Source organism: Coffea eugenioides, chromosome 5, assembly GCF_003713205.1.
Source record: "Coffea eugenioides isolate CCC68of chromosome 5, Ceug_1.0, whole genome shotgun sequence".
Classification (NCBI taxonomy): Eukaryota; Viridiplantae; Streptophyta; class Magnoliopsida; order Gentianales; family Rubiaceae; genus Coffea; species Coffea eugenioides.
In genome coordinates, this window is record NC_040039.1 from 36251355 (window position 1) to 36271564 (window position 20210).

The 20210-nt window shown below is 35.5% G+C and overlaps 1 protein-coding gene across 1 annotated transcript; it reads right to left on the bottom strand.

Annotated features, from left to right (window-relative positions):
- Window positions 1–964: 964 nt before the first annotated feature.
- LOC113771494 lies at window positions 965–19779 on the bottom strand. Its single transcript, XM_027316071.1, has 5 exons — window positions 19695–19779; window positions 5146–6312; window positions 4055–5070; window positions 3431–4000; window positions 965–2956 (listed from the first exon to the last, which is right to left on the bottom strand). The coding sequence occupies exons 1-5, from the start codon at window positions 19777–19779 to the stop codon at window positions 965–967; spliced, it is 4830 nt and encodes a 1609-aa protein (XP_027171872.1).
- Window positions 19780–20210: the final 431 nt, after the last annotated feature.

Consider the following 20210-nt stretch of genomic DNA (forward strand, 5'->3'; position numbering starts at 1 on the left):
TATAAGAAGAGTAAAACAATCATTGATATTCACCAAAGAGATGTTTTTGGATTCAACCACATTAACTTGGTACCCTTTTATTATTAAAACTTGGCAATAGCAGAAATAGAGGCAACAATCCAACATCAAACTTGGCATCACATACGAGCTAATCACTAAAAAGAAGAAAAAGAAAATGAATGAAAGACACTAGCACGAAAAAGAAAATGAATGAAAGACACTAGCACCATAACTGCTCCCCCCACACCTAAATCCTACATTGTCCTCAATGTGACAAATAAAAAGCAAAAGTGAAGCAAAAGTGAGAGGGAAAGCAACCACACTTCCCTGAAATCGGGGCATAGTGAAGGGCGAGGTGGAAACGGAGGTGCAAAGCCTGTAAGAAACAGAAACTGCGCCAAATCCTGTGCCATGCGGGCGACATTGGCATCGACGTTGACCATGCGAGCCTCCAAAGTCTGAACCTGGAAAACTAAGAAGAGAGGAAGAAATGAGCTGAAATCGCGTTTCTGAAGCCTTTGTTGGGACACATAAAACGCGATTGAAAACGCGCCTTCAACTCGCGTTTTATAAGTCGCGTTTCCTTCACAAATCTTGCAGGAATGAAAACGCGATTGAAAACGCGCCTTCAACTCGCGTTTTCTAAGTCGCGTTTTATGCACAAATCTCGCAGGAATGAAAACGCGACTGAAAACGCGCCTAAAACTCGCGTTTTTAGTCGCGTATCACGGTGGCTTTCGGACGATTCTGATTGTGAGCTTCCTGCACGTCATCACGCGGGCACGTCAAGACTGAATGGCACCTATAAATCGGCAAAAATGAAAACTGAAACCCAAAATTAGTCGAATTCAAGGAGAACACTTCTAAACTACCACATGGAATTGAACAAACAATTAAAAGGAACAATTGGGTTGCCTCCCAAAAGCGCCTTTCTTTAATGTCTTTGGCTAGACAAAATAATGCTTCAATCAGAGAGTTCAGGCACTGCAAGGGTCATCTCCTCAACATTATTAACTTGAAATCCTTCATAAAAAGGTTTGAGACGATGACCATTAACCTTAAAAATCTTGTCAGTGTGAAGACTTTGAATTTCTACTGCACCATGAGGAAACACATTAGTCACAATAAAAGGTCCAATCCAACGAGAACGCAATTTACCAGGAAAAAGTTTAAGTCTAGAGTGAAAAAGGAGTACTTTTTGACCAATACAAAAAATTTTCCTTGAAATTGCTTTATCATGAAATGCTTTTGTCTTCTCCTTATAAATGCAAGAACTCTCATATGCATCATTTCGGATTTCCTCCAACTCTTGCAATTGCAACTTCCTGTGTTCTCCAGATTCATCCATCCGCATATTATAATTTTTAACTGCCCAATATGCCCTATGTTCCAATTCCACAGGTAGATGACAAGGTTTGCCAAAAATTAATCGGTAAGGAGACATACCTATGGGGGTCTTAAAAGCTGTACGGTAAGCCCAAAGTGCATCATCTAAGCGCAAACTCCAATCCTTTCTATTGGGATTCACCGTCTTTTCAAGTATCGACTTGATTTCTTTATTGGAGATTTCTGCTTGACCACTAGTCTGCGGATGATAGGACGTAGAAACCCGGTGAGTGACGCCATATTTCTTCAACAATGCTTCCATTACTCGATTGCAGAAGTGTGTCCCTCGGTCACTGATAATTGCTCTTGGCGTGCCATACCTGACAAAAATATGAGATTTAATAAAATCAACTACAACCTTAGCATTGTCAGTCCTAGTTGCCTTAGCCTCTATCCACTTTGAGACATAATCAACTGCAAGTAATATATACATATTACCAAAAGAGGAAGGAAATGGACCCATAAAATCTATACCCCATATATCGAAAATTTCACAAACCAGTATAGGAGTAAGAGGCATTTGATCTCTATGGCTTAAATTACCTGTCTTTTGACAATTTGCACATGATTTACAAAATAAGTATGCATCACTAAACAAAGTTGGCCAAAATAAACCACACTCTAAAACCTTTCTTGCAGTTCGCTTAGGGCCAAAATGTCCACCACACGCATATGAGTGACAGAAAGATAAAATTGATGGAACCTCTTCTTTAGACACACACCTGCGAATAATTTGATCAGAACAATATTTCCACAAGTATGGTTCATCCCACACATAATATTTAACATCACTTTTAATTTTTTCCTTTTGAGCTCTAGACAAATCATTAGGTAGCGTTCTAGTAACCAGATAATTCACTAAATCAGCATACCAGGGAGTTGTCTTTTGAACTACAAAAAGATGCTCATCTGGAAAATTATCCTTCAAGGGAGCAGGTCCTTCACTATTGATCAAACGACTGAGATGATCAGCAACCATATTTTCGGCACCCCTTTTGTCTTTAATTTCCAAATTAAATTCTTGCAGTAGGAGAATCCACCTTATAAGTCGTGGTTTGGCCTCTTTCTTGTTGAGCAAATATTTCAAAGCTGCATGGTCAGAATAAATAATGACTTTAGTGCCAAGTAAATAAGAACGGAATTTTTCTAAAGCAAAAACAATAGCTAAAAGCTCCTTTTCCGTAGTCGAATAATTGCACTGGGCACCATCCAAGGTCCTCGAGGCATAATAAATGACATAAGAAGCTCTGCCCTCCTTCTGGCCAAGTACTGCACCAACAGCAAAATTGCTGGCATCACACATTATCTCGAAAGGAAGACTCCAGTTTGGTGGTCGAACCACTGGTGCTGAAGTCAATGATCCCTTGAGCGTGTCAAATGCACTCTTGCAATTATCATCAAAATGAAATACCACATCCTTTTGAAGTAATTTGCATAGAGGATGGGATATCTTTGAAAAATCTTTGATGAAACGCCTATAAAAACCTGCATGGCCAAGAAAAGAGCGAACTTCCCGCACACTTGCAGGGTAAGGTAAACATTTGATAATTTCTACCTTAGCCTTATCTACCTCAATTCCTTTTGCAGATACCACATGGCCTAAAATTATGCCTTGATCCACCATAAAATGGCATTTCTCATAATTTAAAACAAGATTAGTCTCAATGCACCTTTTAAGAATTTTTGTGAGGTTAGTTAAACATTCATCAAAAGAATTACCATAGACAGTAAAATCATCCATAAACACTTCTATGATATTCTCCACATAATCAGAAAATATACTAACCATACACCTTTGGAATGTAGCAGGCGCATTACAAAGACCAAAAGGCATTCGTCTATAGGCAAATGTACCAAAAGGGCAAGTAAATGTGGTTTTCTCTTGATCTTCAGGCGCCACTGGAATTTGTAGAAAACCTGAAAAACCATCAAGACAGCAATAATGAGATTTTCCTGCCAACCTTTCCAACATCTGATCAATAAAAGGCAATGGAAAATGATCTTTACGAGTTAATGCATTTAATTTTCTAAAATCGGTACAAACTCTCCACCCATTTTGAACTCGAGTGGGCACTAACTCACCTTTAGGATTTTCAATAACAGTAATTCCTGTCTTTTTAGGAACTACTTGAACAGGACTTACCCACTTACTATCCGAAATGGGATAGATTATACCTGTGTCAAGAAGTTTTAAAACTTCTTTCTTCACTACCTCCATCATTGGTGGGTTCAATCTCCGTTGAGCCTCTCTCGAAGGCTTAGCACCATCTTCTAACAAGATGCGATGCATGCAAGTGGCTGGACTTAATCCTTTTATGTCAGCCACTGTCCATCCTATTGCCTCCTTGTGGTCCTTCAACACCCGAATTAGTTTTTCTTCCTCTAAAGCAGTCAATTTACTGGAAATTATTACTGGGAGTGTATCTCCATCTCCCAAGAATGCATACTTTAAATTATCCGGTAACTGCTTTAATTCCACCTTCGGGGCTTGCACAATAGATGGCAAAAGCTGTGAATGAGACAGAGGTAATTCCAAGTAAGACACATTGGAAAATTCTGGACAAAGAGAATTCAATTCAAAAATAACTTCCTGCAATTCAAAAGGAAAAACAAACTTCCCTTTTATCTTTTGCAAATTTTCCTGACAGAGACCAGTAGAAATAGCAACCTTCAACGCATCGTCATTATTAAATTCAAAATTTTGCTGCGCCAAAGAATCAATTACATCTATAACAAAAATTGAATGAGATTCACCAGGATATTTCATGGCATCATAAATATTAAATTTAATAACATCACCATCAAATTCCATAGTCAATGTGCCAGTGAAAACATCAATTTTTGTTCTAGCAGTTTTCAAAAATGGTCTCCCTAACAGTATTGGAGATGAATTAGAATTATCATCCTCCATATCAAGCACATAAAAATCTGCAGGAAAAATCAAATTATCAATTTGCACTAAAATATCCTCCAAAACTCCATCAGGATAGGCATTTGATCGATCAGCCAGTTGAATTATTACGCCCGTCTCTTTTAAAGGCCCAATGTTCATCAAATTATAAATAGAACGAGGCATAACATTTATCGAAGCACCCAAATCCAACATAGCTTTTTCAATTTTAATATTACCTATTTTGCAAGGGACAGTAAACATACCTGGGTCCTTGCATTTAGGAGGCAATTTTTTCTGCAAAACTGCCGAAACATTTTCTCCCATATGCACTTTCTCGTTTCCTTTCAACTTTTTCTTACCAGTGCATAACTCCTTCAAAAATTTAGCATATCTAGGAATTTGCTTAATTGCATCTAAAAGAGGGATATTTACCTCAACTTTTCGAAAAGTGTCCAAAATCTCCTGTTCTTGCTCTTGCTTTTTGGACTTTGCCAGTCGACTAGGAAATGGAGGCGGAGGTGTAACCACTTGTGTTGATTTTTCTCCAAAATCTGGTTGTTCCAAGGCTCTAGGTTGAGACACATTCCCCTCTTTTTCGAGCTCTTCCTCGATTGCTTGTTCAGAAATTTTCTTGCTCGGCTCAGGCAACTCTTTGCCACTTCTTAATGTGATGGCACTAGCATTTTGCTTGGGGTTGACAATTGTCTGCGAAGGTAGCTTTCCAGATAATTGGGACTCCAATCTATTGACTGTGGAAGCTAACTGGCTCATTTGATTCTCCAAATTATGAATGCTAGTTTTCGTCTCCTGTTGAAATTGTTGAGTGTTAGTAGCCAAAGATTTCACAATATCCTCAAGTGACATACCTGATTTAGGAGCAGGTTGTTGCTGTGAAAGTTGAGGTCTAGGTTGATATTGTGACTGTTGTGGAAATCCTGGTGGCCTTACTGCATAATTAAAATTAGGATGATCCCTCCATCCTGGATTATAGGTGTTTGCATAGGGATCATACCGTCTCTGAGGTGGTCCTGGAAATCCAACTGCATTAGCCTGCTCAGTCGAATCATCTTGGAGTGTGGGGCACATATCTGTTGGATGACTCGAACCATAGCAGATTCCACATGTTTTCAATTGCTGCATTTGTCCTATAGCTAACTTTTCAACCAAAGAAGTTAGACAATCTAATCTTTGCTCTATTGAAGAATTACTTACCTCATTGACTCTACGAGTCGTGTTATCCTGCCTGTCTCCAAATTGTTGAGCATTTGCAGCCATACTCGATATCAAATTTCTTGCCTCCGTGGGTGTTTTATTCACTAAGGAGCCCCCACTGGCAGCATCAATAATTCTTCTGTCAGTTTGGGACAGACCCTCATAAAAATACTGGATGAGGAGTTGGTCAGGAATTTGATGATGAGGACAACTAGCACATAGTTGCTTGAATCTTTCCCAATATTCATGTAGAGTCTCTCCATTGAATTGTCGAATTCCACAGATGTCTTTCCTAATGCTTGCAGCTCGGGATGCAGGAAAGAATTTTTCTAGAAAATGCTTCTTCATGTCTGTCCATGTGGATATTGACCCAGAGGGCAGATAATAGAGCCAATCCTTAGCTTTATCGGCTAAGGAAAATGGAAAGGCTCTTAATTTAATTTGCTCCTCTGTGACTCCCTGGGGTTTCATTGTCGAGCAAACCACATGGAATTCTTTGAGATGCTTGTGGGGATCTTCACCTGGTAAGCCATGAAAAGAAGGAAGTAAATGGATTAGTCCAGATTTTAACTCAAATGCAACCTCTAATGTAGGATAAGTAATGCATAGGGGCTGTTGATTTAAATCTGGTGCAGCCAATTCTCTCAATGTCCGTTCATTAGCCATGGTGCTATTTATCTCTTCCGTCTCACTAAATGAATCCACAAAATCTACTACTGAATTATGTCCAGTAGATGAGGAGGATGCCTCTGCTCGTTCTCTTGTTGCTTTTCTCAATGCACGAGCAGTCTTCTCTATCTCAGGATTATATTGCAGTTCACCTGTACGAGAAGATCTAGGCATAAACCAGTAACAATAAAAATAAAAATAAAAAAAATAAAAATAAACAAAGAAAATAAAATTCAAAGAAAATAAATTTATTTTGACACCAAGTCCCCGGCAACGGCGCCAAAATTTGTTGGGTGTCAAACCAGCAAAAATAAAATTCCTACTCTTAAGTCACGAATTAAGTCCACTATGGTACTGGAGCAGGGACTTAGGCTGTGCAATGGGTTACTAGCTTCACCCTGGTGCCAGAGTTTGCTTGATCCGATATACCAAAGTATATTAATTACGTGAAAGACAAAATTCGAATATAGCAGCGAGCAGGGTCGAATCCACAGGGACTTGGGAATTTATTTTGAATGAATGTAACATTAAATAAAAATGGGGGAAGTTGATATGGAACTGTCTAATTTAATTGCTCAAATTAAAAATATAAAGTAAATTGACGGAAGGAAAATCTCTAGTCAAAGGTATAATCTCCACTTATGGTTCGAATCACTGATCACAGATGCAGAGATAAAATCTTTCATTTACAAATAAACTGGTTATGGTTGTCAACAAGCTCTGACAACCTGCCTAACCTTCCTGATTCGATAACCACAACAAGCTCTGTAGTTATTGCCCTAGCCAATTAAGCAGTCCTAAACACGCTCTTAGGATTTAACCTATTGACAGCATTAATCATTAGACTGGCCACCAATTATAACCAACAAACACACTCGCTCGGTTTATTTAGGCTATATCATATATTTCCGCAACAACGACTCAAAAGTTTCTACTACAATTGAATCATATCACTTGCCACATGCACTAAAATTACCCAACAATTACGGATTGAGCACTCTTAGATGGCTGTTAATTACTCACACAATTAAACAGTGATCAAGTATTTAATTGCAAGAAATAATCATATGCATAAGTGAACAGGAAATATATAAATACTTGCAAATTGAAGAACGTAGGGAAATCAATTCGATCTCACAGTTTTGTCGAACCAAAGCTTCGATTTAACCTCTGACTAGATGAAGAAATTAGCCACTCCTCATAGTTGAATTGCAGCCAAAAGTACTGGATTGCAAAGGCATTGCGTTTTTACTAGAAAGCAAGGAATAAAAGATGTTTTTCCCGTTGGGGAATATTGTCGAACACCTGGCGTGTGTCAGAGGCCAGTCCAGAGAAAGGAAACTAGAACTAAACTAAAAAGCTAAACTAGAGGTGTCCCTTTTACTTCTGTACGTCCTCTCCTTAAAAAGCCAAAAGTAAGATGACTAAAAGCTATCTCCGGTGGTCCCCACACATTGGACAAAGTCTCCAAAATTACTTCTTCTTCCAAGTCTCTCTACGTTGCTTTCTTTGAAGAGCCCAAATGACTTATAGCTTTGTGGTCCCCACCAATCCAAGGCCTAAGGATTGAAGCCCTTAGAAGTCTCCATATTCTCCATAAAGTCCCTCCTTTTTGGTAGTTTTCTGCTTCATTCCTGAAATTAACTCCCGATACCAAATATGAGTAAATATCAGCAATTAACACAATATTTGTCAGGGATAGAAGGAAAAATTAATAATAAAAATACCAACAATTAACACCCTATCACTAACTTATTATTAGCACTTCTAATCGCACACTTTCTCTTATCTAATACTCACTCTTATCCACAAAATTTAGTACACACATCTCACCAACAAATCACACTACCAAAATATGCAAAAACCATAGTTTACCCTAACTATAAAAGTAAAGGTAAAACTCTCGATTCTATCATTTATTACAACCATTGAGGGAGTAATTTAGTAGTAAAAAAATTATAAATTAACTGATTCAAAATAAAAGGGAATTTTAAGAAAATATGAAGAATTTGCAAGTTCTCACACTCTCTTCCTCTTAAAAGAATTTCAACCCCGAAATTCACACCTCCTGTGACAACCCCACAGCTCCCTAGGGTGTACTCCAAGATTTAGCGAACCGTCTGCCCAACTCTCGTCAGGACTCGCTCACTTACTTCAATAAAAAAAAATAATAAGTTACAACCTCACGAGTTAATGAAACAACAATTCCCAAGCTTGGAACGTACATTTACATTCATTTCTACCTCAAACATTCATACAATCCCAAATATAACAAAAGATTTAAGTTTCAGATAAACTCAACCCTGATCGAGCACTAGCACGAGTACAATCGTAAAAATTCAAAAATTAGACGATACTAACTTGTACCAGCCTCACGCCCTCGCTCGTACCCCCTGTAAGGAAAACAAAACTAATAGGGTGAGTCAAAACTCAATGTGGTTTCAAAACATCATGCAGACCCAAGTAGCAAGTTGACCACTAATTAAAAGTGTAAATATCAAAATAGAAAGCAAAAGAGTTTATAACATGAGCAATAACATTTCACATAGCAGTCATTAGGTACTCAACATTTTCAGGTACAAGGATACAGTCACTTTTGCTAGTTAACTCCGCCATAGATTTACCCAGTAGTAGTTGACACTCCGTCAACTTTCAAGTAGAGTAACCAGTCCAGTAGTGCCCCATTTAACTCCAATCTCCGTCCACCATTCAAACCCCCTACCGGGCCCGAACTCCAAGATAAACACTGGTGGTAATACTTGAGCATACCAATTAGTTGAGAAGATAACACTCCACTCAACAAAACTAGAGATCCAGGGTTTGTTATCTAATCGACCAGACACTTGCCGGCTCGACTTGATTAACTAGCTACAGGGTTTCTGGAATTCCAGACAGTATTCAAGTCATATACATGTATATCAAGTCAATTGCAACCAAGGAACAATACTATGTCACGTTAGGGTAAGTGCGATAAAGTACACCCTTACCCGTGCAAACAAATCAAGTAGTTCATTCAAATATCAAGTTTAATCATGCACTTGGAAACACTCACCAATGACTTATTGCTTTGAAAAATCATGCTCAGGTTCAACTCCCTGATTGGAGTCCAAATTTGCGATAAAATATCATTTAACGGTTTAAAATCAATTAGGGTTTAAAATATAGGAGTTTCGCTTAAAGCAAATCAAGTAAATGAAACTCGTTTAAGTAGTATTCATTTTACTTATCAAACTCTAGAAAATTCATGCTCGCTATTTCGATTTTGATAAAGAAGTGATTAACACTTACAAGTTCTCAACTTGGTATAAGAAAAAAAGAGGAAATTGTATTTTTAGTGGTCGCTACTCTCGCCTTATAAAGTGTACGAGTTTTCGGCAAAGTTCAGCTTATATACTCCTACTAAGGAAACCTTGCATACCCTAAACAACCTAAGTTCGATTCAACCACGAATCACCGCTCAAGTTCCAATTTCGCTCGCTTATCCGACGGAAGAAAATTTTGGGCAGCATATCCTTTGTATTTATCAATTTTTCCAACCATTTAGGGGTTCATTTTCTTTTCCTCAAATCAGCCCAATTCAAACACCACAAGTAAGCATATCAAGATAGCTATTCATCTAGGCTAAAAATCATCAAATTGTAGCTCATTTCTAGCAAATAATCATCCAATAACAAAGTTGAAAATTTCTTAGCAAAGCTGAAAATTCATCTTTTAACGCTAAAAAGTCACAATCATGCTACTAATCACCTCACAAATTCCCTATCCAAGCTCAATACCAACATAATACAGTTGAACAACATAAATCAAGGCAAAATGGTGAAACTCTAGCTGAAAAATCCAATAATCTACACCAAAACTAGAAGATGATCCATAATATTCCAAGATTCATGCCATCTACACCATATTTAGCAAGAATAAGAAAGAGAAAGGAAGTTGATAAACTTATACCTTCCAAAACTTTTTGAAAAGTGAAGAACCAAGCAATTCTTCCCAAGAAATTCACCACTCCAAGCCTCCTAAGCACCAAAGGACTAGTTTAATCGGTTTAGTTTTTGTGATCTCAACTCAAACAAAGCAAAATCAGGGTTGGAAATGAATGTTTTCTTCTCTCTTTTTCCTCTCCCCGTTCTCAGCCAACATGAAGAAATAATGGAGGAAAATTAGCCAAAATGGAAGATAAGAAGGAAGGAGTTGTCTTGGTCAAACTCTTCTTTGATTGGCAACACTTGACAAATCAAGATTCTTCCTTTTTTTTTTCTTTTCTCTCCTTTGCTTTAGTCAAAGATTTCGGCTGGTTTAGGGATTAATTTAGGGCTGATTAGATGAAATAAAACAAGAAGATTATTGTAAGAAAATAGTGGTCAAGTGGTGTACTCAATCGGTAAGAAACGGTGCACGTCGGTTCAAACCTATTTTCCTTAACTCTCTCATACTTGTGTTTTAACTTATGTTTCACTAACTTATTATTAGCACTTCTAATCACACACTTCCTCTTATCTAATACTCACTCTTATCCATAAAATTTAGTACACACACCTCACCAACTAATCACGCTACCAAAATACGCAAAAATCCTACTTTACCCTAACTATAAAAGTAAAGGTAAAACTCTCGATTCTATCATTTATTACAACCATTGAGGGAGTAATTTAGTAGTAAAAAAATTATAAATTAACTAATTCAAAATAAAAGAGAATTTTAAGAAAATATGAAGAATTTGCAAGTTCTTACACTCTCTCCCTCTTAAAATAATTTCGACCCCGAAATTCATTCCTCTTGTGACGACCCCACTGCTCCCTAGGACGTCCCCAAGGGTTTAGTGAACCATCTGCCCAACTCTCGTCAAGATTCGCTCACCTACTTCAATAAAAAAAATAATAAGTTACAACTTCAAGAGTCAATGAAACAACAATTCCTAAGCTTGGAACGTATATTTACATTCATTTCTATCTCAAACATTCATACAATCCCAAATATAACAAAAGATTTAAATTTCAGATAAATTCAACCCTAATCGAGCACTAACACAAGTACAATCGTAAAAAATAAAAAACTAGACGATACTAGCCTGTACCAGCCTCACGCCCTCGCTCGTACCCCCTGTAAAGAAATCAAAACTAATAGGGTGAGTCAAAATTCAATGAGGTTCCAAAATATCATGCAGACTCAAGTAGCAAGTTAACCACTAATTAAAAGTGTAAATATTAAAGTAGCAAGCAAAAGAGTTTATAACATGAGCAATAACATTTCACATAGCAGTCATTAGGTACTCAACATTTCCAGGTACAAGGATACAGTCGCTTTTGCGAGTTAACTCCGCCATAGCTTTACCCAGTAGTAGTTGACACTCCATCAACTTTCAAGTAGAGTAACCAATCTAGTAATATCTCACTTAACTCCAATCTTCGTCCACCATTCAAACCCCCTACCGGGCCCGAACTCTAAGATAAACACCGGTGGTAATACTTGAGCATACCAATTAGTTGAGGAGATAACACTCCATTCGACAAAACTAGAGACCCAGGGTTTGTAATCTAATCGACCAGACACTTGCCGGCTCGACTCAATTAACTAGCTACAGGGTTTCTGGAATTCCAGACAGCATTCAAGTCATATACATGTATATCAAGTCAATTGCAACTAAGGAACAATACTATGTCACGTTAGGGCAAGTGCGAAAAGTACACCCTTGCCCATGCAAACAAGTCAAGTAGTTCATTCAAATATCAAGTTTAATCATGCACTTGGAAACACTCACCAATGACTTATTGTTTTGAAAAACCATGCTCAGGTTTAACTCCCTGATTGGAGTCCAAATTTACGATAAAATACCATTTAACGGTTTAAAGTCAATTAGGGTTCAAAATATAGGAGTTTCGTTTAAAGCAAATCAAGTAAATGAAACTCGTTTAAGTAGTATTCATTTTACTTATCAAACTCTAGAAAATTCATGCTCGCTCTTTCAGTTTTGATAAAAAAAGTGATTAACACTTATAAGTTCTCAACTTGGTATAAAAAGAATGAGGAAATTGTATTTTTAGTGGTCGCTACTCTCGCCTTATAAAGTGTACGAGTTTTCGGCAAAATTCAGCTTATATACTCCTATTAAGGAAACCTTGCATACCCTAAACAACCTAAGTTCGATTCAACCACGAATCACCGCTCAAGTTCTAATTTCGCTCGCTTATCCTACGGAAGAAAATTTTGAGCAGCATGTCCTTTGTATTTATCAATTTTTCCAGCCATTTAGGGCTTCAATTTCTTTTCCTCAAATCAGCCCAATTCAAACACCACAAGTAAGCATATCAAGATAGCTATTCATCTAGGCTAAAAACCATCAAATTGTAGCTCATTTCTAGCAAATAATCATCCAATAACAAAGCTGAAAATTTCTTAGCAAAGCTGGAAATTCATCTTTTAACGCTAAAAAGTCACAATCATGCTACTAATCACCTCACAAATTCCATATCCAAGCTCAATACCAACATAATCCAGTTGAACAACATAAATCAAGGCTAAAATGGCAAAACCCTAGCTGAGAATCTACTAATCTACACCAAAACTAGAAGATGATCCATAATATTCCAAGATTCATGCCATCTACATCATATTTAGCAAGAATAAGAAAGAGAAAGGAAGTTGATAAACTTATACCTTCCAAAACTTCTTGCAAAGTGAAGAACCAAGCAATTCCTCCCAAGAAATTCACCACTCCAAGCCTCCTAAGCACCAATGGACTAGTTTAATCGGTTTAGTTTTTGTGATTTCAACTCAAACAAGGCAAAATCAGGGTTGGAAATGAAAGTTTTCTTCTCTCTTTTTCCTCTCCCTACTCTCGGCCAACATGAAGAAATAATGGAGGAAAGTTAGCCAAAATGAAAGAAAACAAGGAAGGAATTGTCTTGGTCAAACTCTTCTTTGATTGCCAACACTTGGCAAATCAAGATTCTTCCTTTTTTTTTCTTCTCTCTCCTTTTCTTTAGTCAAAGATTTCGGCTGGTTTAGGGATTAATTTAGGGCTGATTAGATGAAATAAAACAAGGAGATTAGGGTAAGAAAGTAGTGATGAAGTGGTATACTCAATTGGTAACAAACAGTGCACGTCGGTTCAATCCTATTTTCCTTAACTCTCTCGTATTTGTGTTTTAACTTATGATTCACTAACTTATTATTAGCACTTCTAATCGCACACTTTCTCTTATCTAATACTCACTCTTATCCACAAAATTTAGTACACACACCTCACCAACTAATCACACTACCAAAATACGCAAAAATCCTAGTTTATCCTAACTATAAAAGTAAAGGTAAAACTCTCGATTCTATCATTTATTACAACTATTGAGGGAGTAATTTAGTAGTAAAGAAATTATAAATTAACTGCTTCAAAATGAAAGGAAATTTTAAGAAAATATGAAGAATTTTGCAAGTCCTCACAAAATATACGAACAATAATAATATTTCTAAATATATCAAGACAGCTAACTACTAACGAGCCGCAATTAATATGGCACAACATGTTTGCTCACCATATAATTAATTATATACATACATTGTAAATAATGTGATATATATCACTATATTATATTATATTAAAGCCTACTTAGTATTCCATGCACTTCAGTTCCAAGGGTAGTTGATTCCAACTCATCCTTTGCAATTCTCGTAGTTACCATAAAAGATCCCTGGATCACTCATAGAAACTTGAAAGAGGGAAGTAGATGGGAATGTTGTCGTGCCCCATTTTTGAAAATAAAATCACGAGTTTAGAAAATGAATTTTTGATTAATTTTTGAGTGAAAATGAGCTTTTTGATTTTTAGTGAAAAAAGAAAAAAGAAAAGGGCCTAAAATGGGACTTAAAAGTGCGACGATTTGGGTCCAAAATAATAGTTTAAAAAGGATTTTTAAGAAAAAAATAGGAGTCGCCACTTGGTATTGAGTTAAGATGTACCAAATCACCTAAAATGAATTTTAAATAAAAGTAGAGAAAAGAAAAAACCCTTTTTAAATGACTTCAAATCTTCAAAAATCAATAGAAAAGGGCTCGGGAGTCACGGTTGAAAAAAAGGAAGGCAAGAGTAAAATCCAAGACACCCTTTCAACCTAGCCAAGGCTAATTGCTTGATTTAGTCGAAAAATTTTCTTAGTTTAACCTATAAAACTTATCACATTTGGATGTTACTACATGAATGCAAACCTAGACCTAATGGATATCGGGAGGGTCGAAATATCTCTTCAAAGTTTAATTGGTGCGAATCAGATTAATTGTGTTGCCCAAAATGACACTTAGAAGAGGTCACGAATATGCAAAGAGTGAGACTCGAAGAAAAGAAAAATTATAATATATAAGTATATGTGATCTAAAAAGAGGAATTCAATATAACGGGTGTGGGGAACTAAGACTCGTGACTAGATTTTTCTTTTTATAGAGGAGATACGAGTGTGCTAAGACCAAAAGGCCATACTCGTCCATATCCCATATTTGAAATGTAACTCCCATATCCTAGTCAAGCATATGAATAACCTATGTCTAATTTTCTTAAATGGAATGCGAGTCTAAATATCATGTTTCGCACATAGGGATAAGGGATATACATATAGAGGAAATATCATGCAAAATGGTAATGATTCTAAAAAGTAGAAAATATGCATGAAATGTAGTGATTGTCATACAAGCATGATCTAACATGTGGACGGTCTCTAAGCGTCTAGCATTGGACTAGCCTATTTCTATAAGTCCTCACTAGCGTTGGACTAGTGAGAAGTCGAGAAAATAGACCACAACTAGCGTTGGACTAGTGTGGTGACATCATGCATTTATAACTTAAATAAATCATATAAAGTATAATTAAAGTAAGAAAACACATAATGCACATAGAGCACATAACACATAAGTATAATTTCTAGGTGCAAAACTCTAATGAAAGCGAGTAAATATATAAGCACACAAGCGAATAAAAGCAAATACAGACCTACTATTACATTCGGGGGCCCTAACTACAATCTAGAGGGGAAAGAATAAAATAATAACTTAACTATTACATTCATCTAACTAATTACACTTTTAATAAGAATTAAAACCTATCTATTACATAATCTACCTAAATACAAGTCTTGAACCCCTATCTATTATAATTTGGCATTTAAATGCCTCTCAAATAATCAACAAAATTAAGTTAAATATATGAAACTTAAAACAAATAAAACAAATAACTAAAAGAAAAATCACTCAAAAATATGCAATTACACACATACAACACATAAAAGCGCATAAGAGGATTTAAAATAACACAAGAAGATACCTTCCTTGAAGGAGTAGCTAATGGCAATGATGGAGCCAAGGGGGGGTAGAGGGGGGCCAGTTTTGCAATTTTTAATTCATAATATGTAAATATATGTATAAGTCAAAGTTGGCCCCCCCTAATTTTTTACAATTTTAGTTTATATTATGAGAGTTTATATATATATATATATATGTGTGTGTGTGTGTGTGTGTGTACGAATTAGCCATCTTTTGATTTAATTTTTTCTTCAAAAAAAAGTTGTTTATTTTTTATTGTACTAATTATTTAACATTCAAAAAATTAAACATATAATTTGATGATCCATAGTAAATTGACCCAATTTGATGTATTATAATAAAAGACTCAATTCATAATTATCAATGGGCTAAAATAAAAATAATTTCTTTATTGGTCCATATACAAATATACACCTTAGCCTAATTGATAAAAAATTTAAAATTAGTGATCTATCCTCTTGTTGACTCATATACAAATATACAAATAATTACTTGAAGGCTTGGTGAAGACAAGAAATTGAGTGATATATCCTGTTATTGGCAGATTGATTATATTTATTCTCACTCTTTCTGTATCAACTGCAACTATAGAACGTACATTTTCAATTGTGAATATAATCAAAACAAAACTCCAAAACAAGATAAAAGATAATTTCTTGATTGACTGTCTAACAATGTACATAAAAAAAAAGAATGATCAAAATTTAGCACTGATTCAATTATAGATGAATTTAGTTCTATGAAAGAACGTAAAACTCAATTTACTTTTAAGAAAAGAGGTTGAAATTTCAAGGTATGCTAACATAACTTTTATCTTTTATTAATTGAAAATAGTTATATTATATTGTATAGTTATATTTTTATTTTTTTCACAAATGACATATTGAAGCATCTTCTCATAATGTACAATTTGGGTAGTTTGTTATGTTATAAGATATTTAATCAAAGGTTATTTTTTGTCCTAATTTTTGTTATGACTATGCTGCATATTTATGAAATAGACATACATTTATAATTAAAATTAAAATTTGATATTTTAAGATGTCATATATTTAAATAGATGAAAATTATTTTGAACATAACATATTAAGATAATTTTGTTCAGAAAAATTTTGGCCCCCCTCCCAAGGAAAAAATCCTGGCTCCGTTTTATAGTCTATAGAATGGACATTTTCAATTATGAAAATAATCAAAATAAAGCTCCAAAACAAGATAAAAGATGATTTCTTGAATGATTGCCTAACAATGTACATAAAAAAAGGAAGTTGTTCGAAAATTTAGCATTGATTGAATTAGAGATGAATTTAGTTCTATGAAAGAACGTAAAACTCCATTTACTTTTAATAAAAGAGGATGACATTTTAAGGTATATTAACATAACGTTTATCGCTTTTTTAATTGAAAATAATTATATTTATATTACATAGTTATATTTTTGTATTTGCATAGGTGACATATTGGAGCATCTTCTCATAATGTGCAACTTAAGTGGTTTGTAATGTTATAAAATATTTAATCAAATGTTATTTCTTATCTTAATTTTAATTATGACTATGCTACATATTTATGAAATAGACATACCTTTATAATTAAAATTAATATTTGATATTTTAAGATGTCATATATTTAAATAAACAAAAATTAGTTTGAACATAACATATTAAGATAATTTTGATCGAAAAAATTTTGGCCCCCCAAGGAAAAAATCCTAGCTCCGTCACTGGCTAATGGGGAATTGGATTTGCCCTATTTAACTCCAAAATTAACAAAAGTGATTAAGGCACCACTTTAATTAACAAATAAATCATAAGGACATGGAAATAAACATGAAATCTATCAATTAAGGCATTCAAATAGAATATAATTAATTTTAAAAAATAAAGCAACTTCTATTTGAGAAATCAAACAAACAATGACTTAATTGCAAACATTGACAAAAATTTTAGGGGTCAAATTATTATTATTACAAAATGCTAGGTGTTAAAATTAAAGAAAAATAAAATTAAGGGCTCTAAATAAAGCCTACCCAACCCAATACTAAAATCTACAAAAATAACCCAAAACCCACTTGTCAAACCTAAACAAAAATGTTACCTAAATCTTTAATCCTTTTGCTAAAACCCAATCAAAATAATAAATCTTATCAAATTTAAATTCCCTCCTAAAACTCATAAATAATCTATCCAAGAAATCATATTAGAGCATTCCAAGAAAGTTAAAACTTTAAGGGACAAGAAATGATTGATTTTCCCAATTGTTTGGGCCATATCAGAATTATTTCAAAAACTAGGGGTTAAAGTGCAATTTTTGGAAATGTTTCATGCAAAGCTTCGAAGAAGCTTTCTTCTTCAACAATCGAAAGCTTCTGTAGTTTTCTTCCTTATTCCACCCAGGTAGGTTAAATGCAAAAACTCAAACAAAGCCCACTAGTTTATCAATCTAAAACCGACCAAACTTCAACCCATTTAATTGACATAATCTCAACTATGGTGCACAGCTCTGGAAAATCAAACAGAGAGGATTTGGATGAAGAAAACAACAAAAGAAAATGGCTTTGACTTTTGAAAAGGATGGGACCTGGAACCCCCAAGAAGAGAAAACTGTGTGGCTATAACATCAAAATCTAACATCTAACCATCTCTAACACGCTTTTAGTAAATCTTTAGCCATCAAAACACAGATCTTTGAAGCAACAGAGATCACAAAAGGAGGAACTAACAGATACATGTATAACCGAGAAAAACTCATGCGATGGTCCAACAAAATCTCATAAAAAAATGTTACATTGGCAAGCTTTAAAGGTATGCATTACCTGCAAGCAGTTGGGGACTGAATCAATGTGAGGAAAATGAGGAGCTTGCGCCTGGAATGTTGGACACGAAGCAGAAAATTTCGTTCGCAGTTCCTCAAGTCTGGTGAAGGCAGCAGATTGAGGTCTCGATTTGAGGATGCTGCAGTGTTTTTTTTCAAAAATTTATAGCATGAAAGTTCCTTCGCAACTAATGTAGTTTACCAGACAGCAAGATTTTATCACGAAAGGCCCTTGAGAGATCAGAATCCGACAAGAAACCTAGTTGTTCCACCAACCCTGGCTCAAGCTTTTGTCAAGAAATTTCTGCACTTTCTCTTTTCGTCTTTCCCTCGATTCTTCCCTCCTTTTCTTTCTTTTTCCTCTTGTTTTTCTTCCTGTTTTTCCTCTCTAATCTTCCCCCAGATTTCCCCCTCCTCTTTTCTTTCTCCTCTCTTTTTCCTTCTCCCTTGCTAGTCCCCGAAACCCTCTTTTCCTTTTTCTCTGTTTTCCCAGAACTCCCCTCCTTTCTTTCTTTTCCTTGCTATTGTTTCTCTTCTCCTTGTTCTCAGCCACCTCCCTTTCTTGCTCTCTTCGATTCTCTCCCCCTCCTCCTCTCTTTCTCTTTTCCCTTTTTTCTTTCTTTCCTCCCCTGCCCGAAGCTCTTCTTTTTTTTCTTCTCGTTCTTCCTTTTTTCCTTTTTCCTCCCGTTCTCTTGCCCCAAGCCCCTTCTCTTGTTTCTTCCTTTTTCCAAATTTTTCCAAAATCCCCACCTGTCCTTGCCACCTAAGTGTTGTGTTGTGCAAAACACATGGCTAACATTCACTCATCCCACCTAACTATCTTGCATGCATTCCGCCTATTTTCTTGTTTTTATTTTGTTTTTCAAAGCAAATTTAGAGTAAACAAAAATGTTAAATTCCTATTTGAGATTGCCTTGCAAATTTTCATTTTATTTTGAAAAAATTGAATTTGAAAGATACAAAAAAATTAATTGTTGTGAGAATTTTCTTTTAAAATGTTTTAAAAATGATGAACCTAATTCAATAAAAATAGCTAACTATCATTTTGCGAACTTTAGGTTAAATAAAAGTAAAAATTCAAATTAAATTAAATTAAAATTTTGGTGTCTACAAATGTATTGAGGCCTCTAGTAGAGATGTGGTAGGTTTAGTTTGGTGGCTGTCCCGTGCAACTTATGTATTACTGCCCCCGTGCAACTTATGTGTTACTGATTTTTTTAATTTTTCTTTTCTTTTTCTTTTCCTTTTTCCCCTTCTTTCCTCTTCTTCTTCCTTCCCCATTCAATTCCTACTCCAACCATTGCCAGCCATCATCATTCATGATTTCTTGCCAGCACCTCATTGGATCCGATGCAACCTCTCCTCTCTTTTTTTCCTCTTTGCTCCCTCCTTTCTCTTCTCCTTCTTTTCTTCTCGATACCTCTGCCTCCTCCTTCTTCTTCTCCATTCCCCCACTGTTCCCTCTCTTTCTTCTCCGTCATACCCTTCCTCTTCCTTCCTCCCATCCCTCGCAACCCTCACCCCTTTCCCTATCTGATTTGAATCAAATCCAATTGAATTTGGTCCAAATCACTAATCTAAAAAAGGAGGAACAGAGGAGTCAAATCTGGTCCAGATCGCGGTTTGAAAGAGAAAAGAGAAAGGGAAGAGGTAGAGTGAAAAAGAGAGGGAGAAAGAAGATAGTACCAAGTGAGAATCCGCAATCTAGTTAGCCAAGGATAAAAGAGAATGTAAGTATAGAATATTTAGTCAAAGAGAGCTTGCTTCATAAACCAGAAGTGGAATAGTTGTTGTCTTGAGTGGATCAGCTCAGAAATTTTTTTAAATTATGATGTAATTACGGTGTTGACTCCTGTTTAGTTTTTGTCTAACGGGCCTTTAGGACTTCAATGCACCCAAAAATAAATAAATAAATAAAAGAGTCATCTATCTCTAG

Excerpts from the sequence above, each read along its gene's own strand:
- LOC113771494 (XM_027316071.1), bottom strand. The coding sequence starts at position 19,779 with ATGGGAGGAAGGAAGAGGAAGGGTATGACGGAGAAGAAAGAGAGGGAA. Across the intron at positions 6,313-19,694 it reads AGAAGAAGGAGGAGGCAGAG|GTGAACTGCAATATAATCCT; the intron begins GTATCGAGAAGA and ends CTTCTCGTACAG. Across the intron at positions 4,001-4,054 it reads ATAATGACGATGCGTTGAAG|TTTGTTTTTCCTTTTGAATT; the intron begins GTTGCTATTTCT and ends ATAAAAGGGAAG.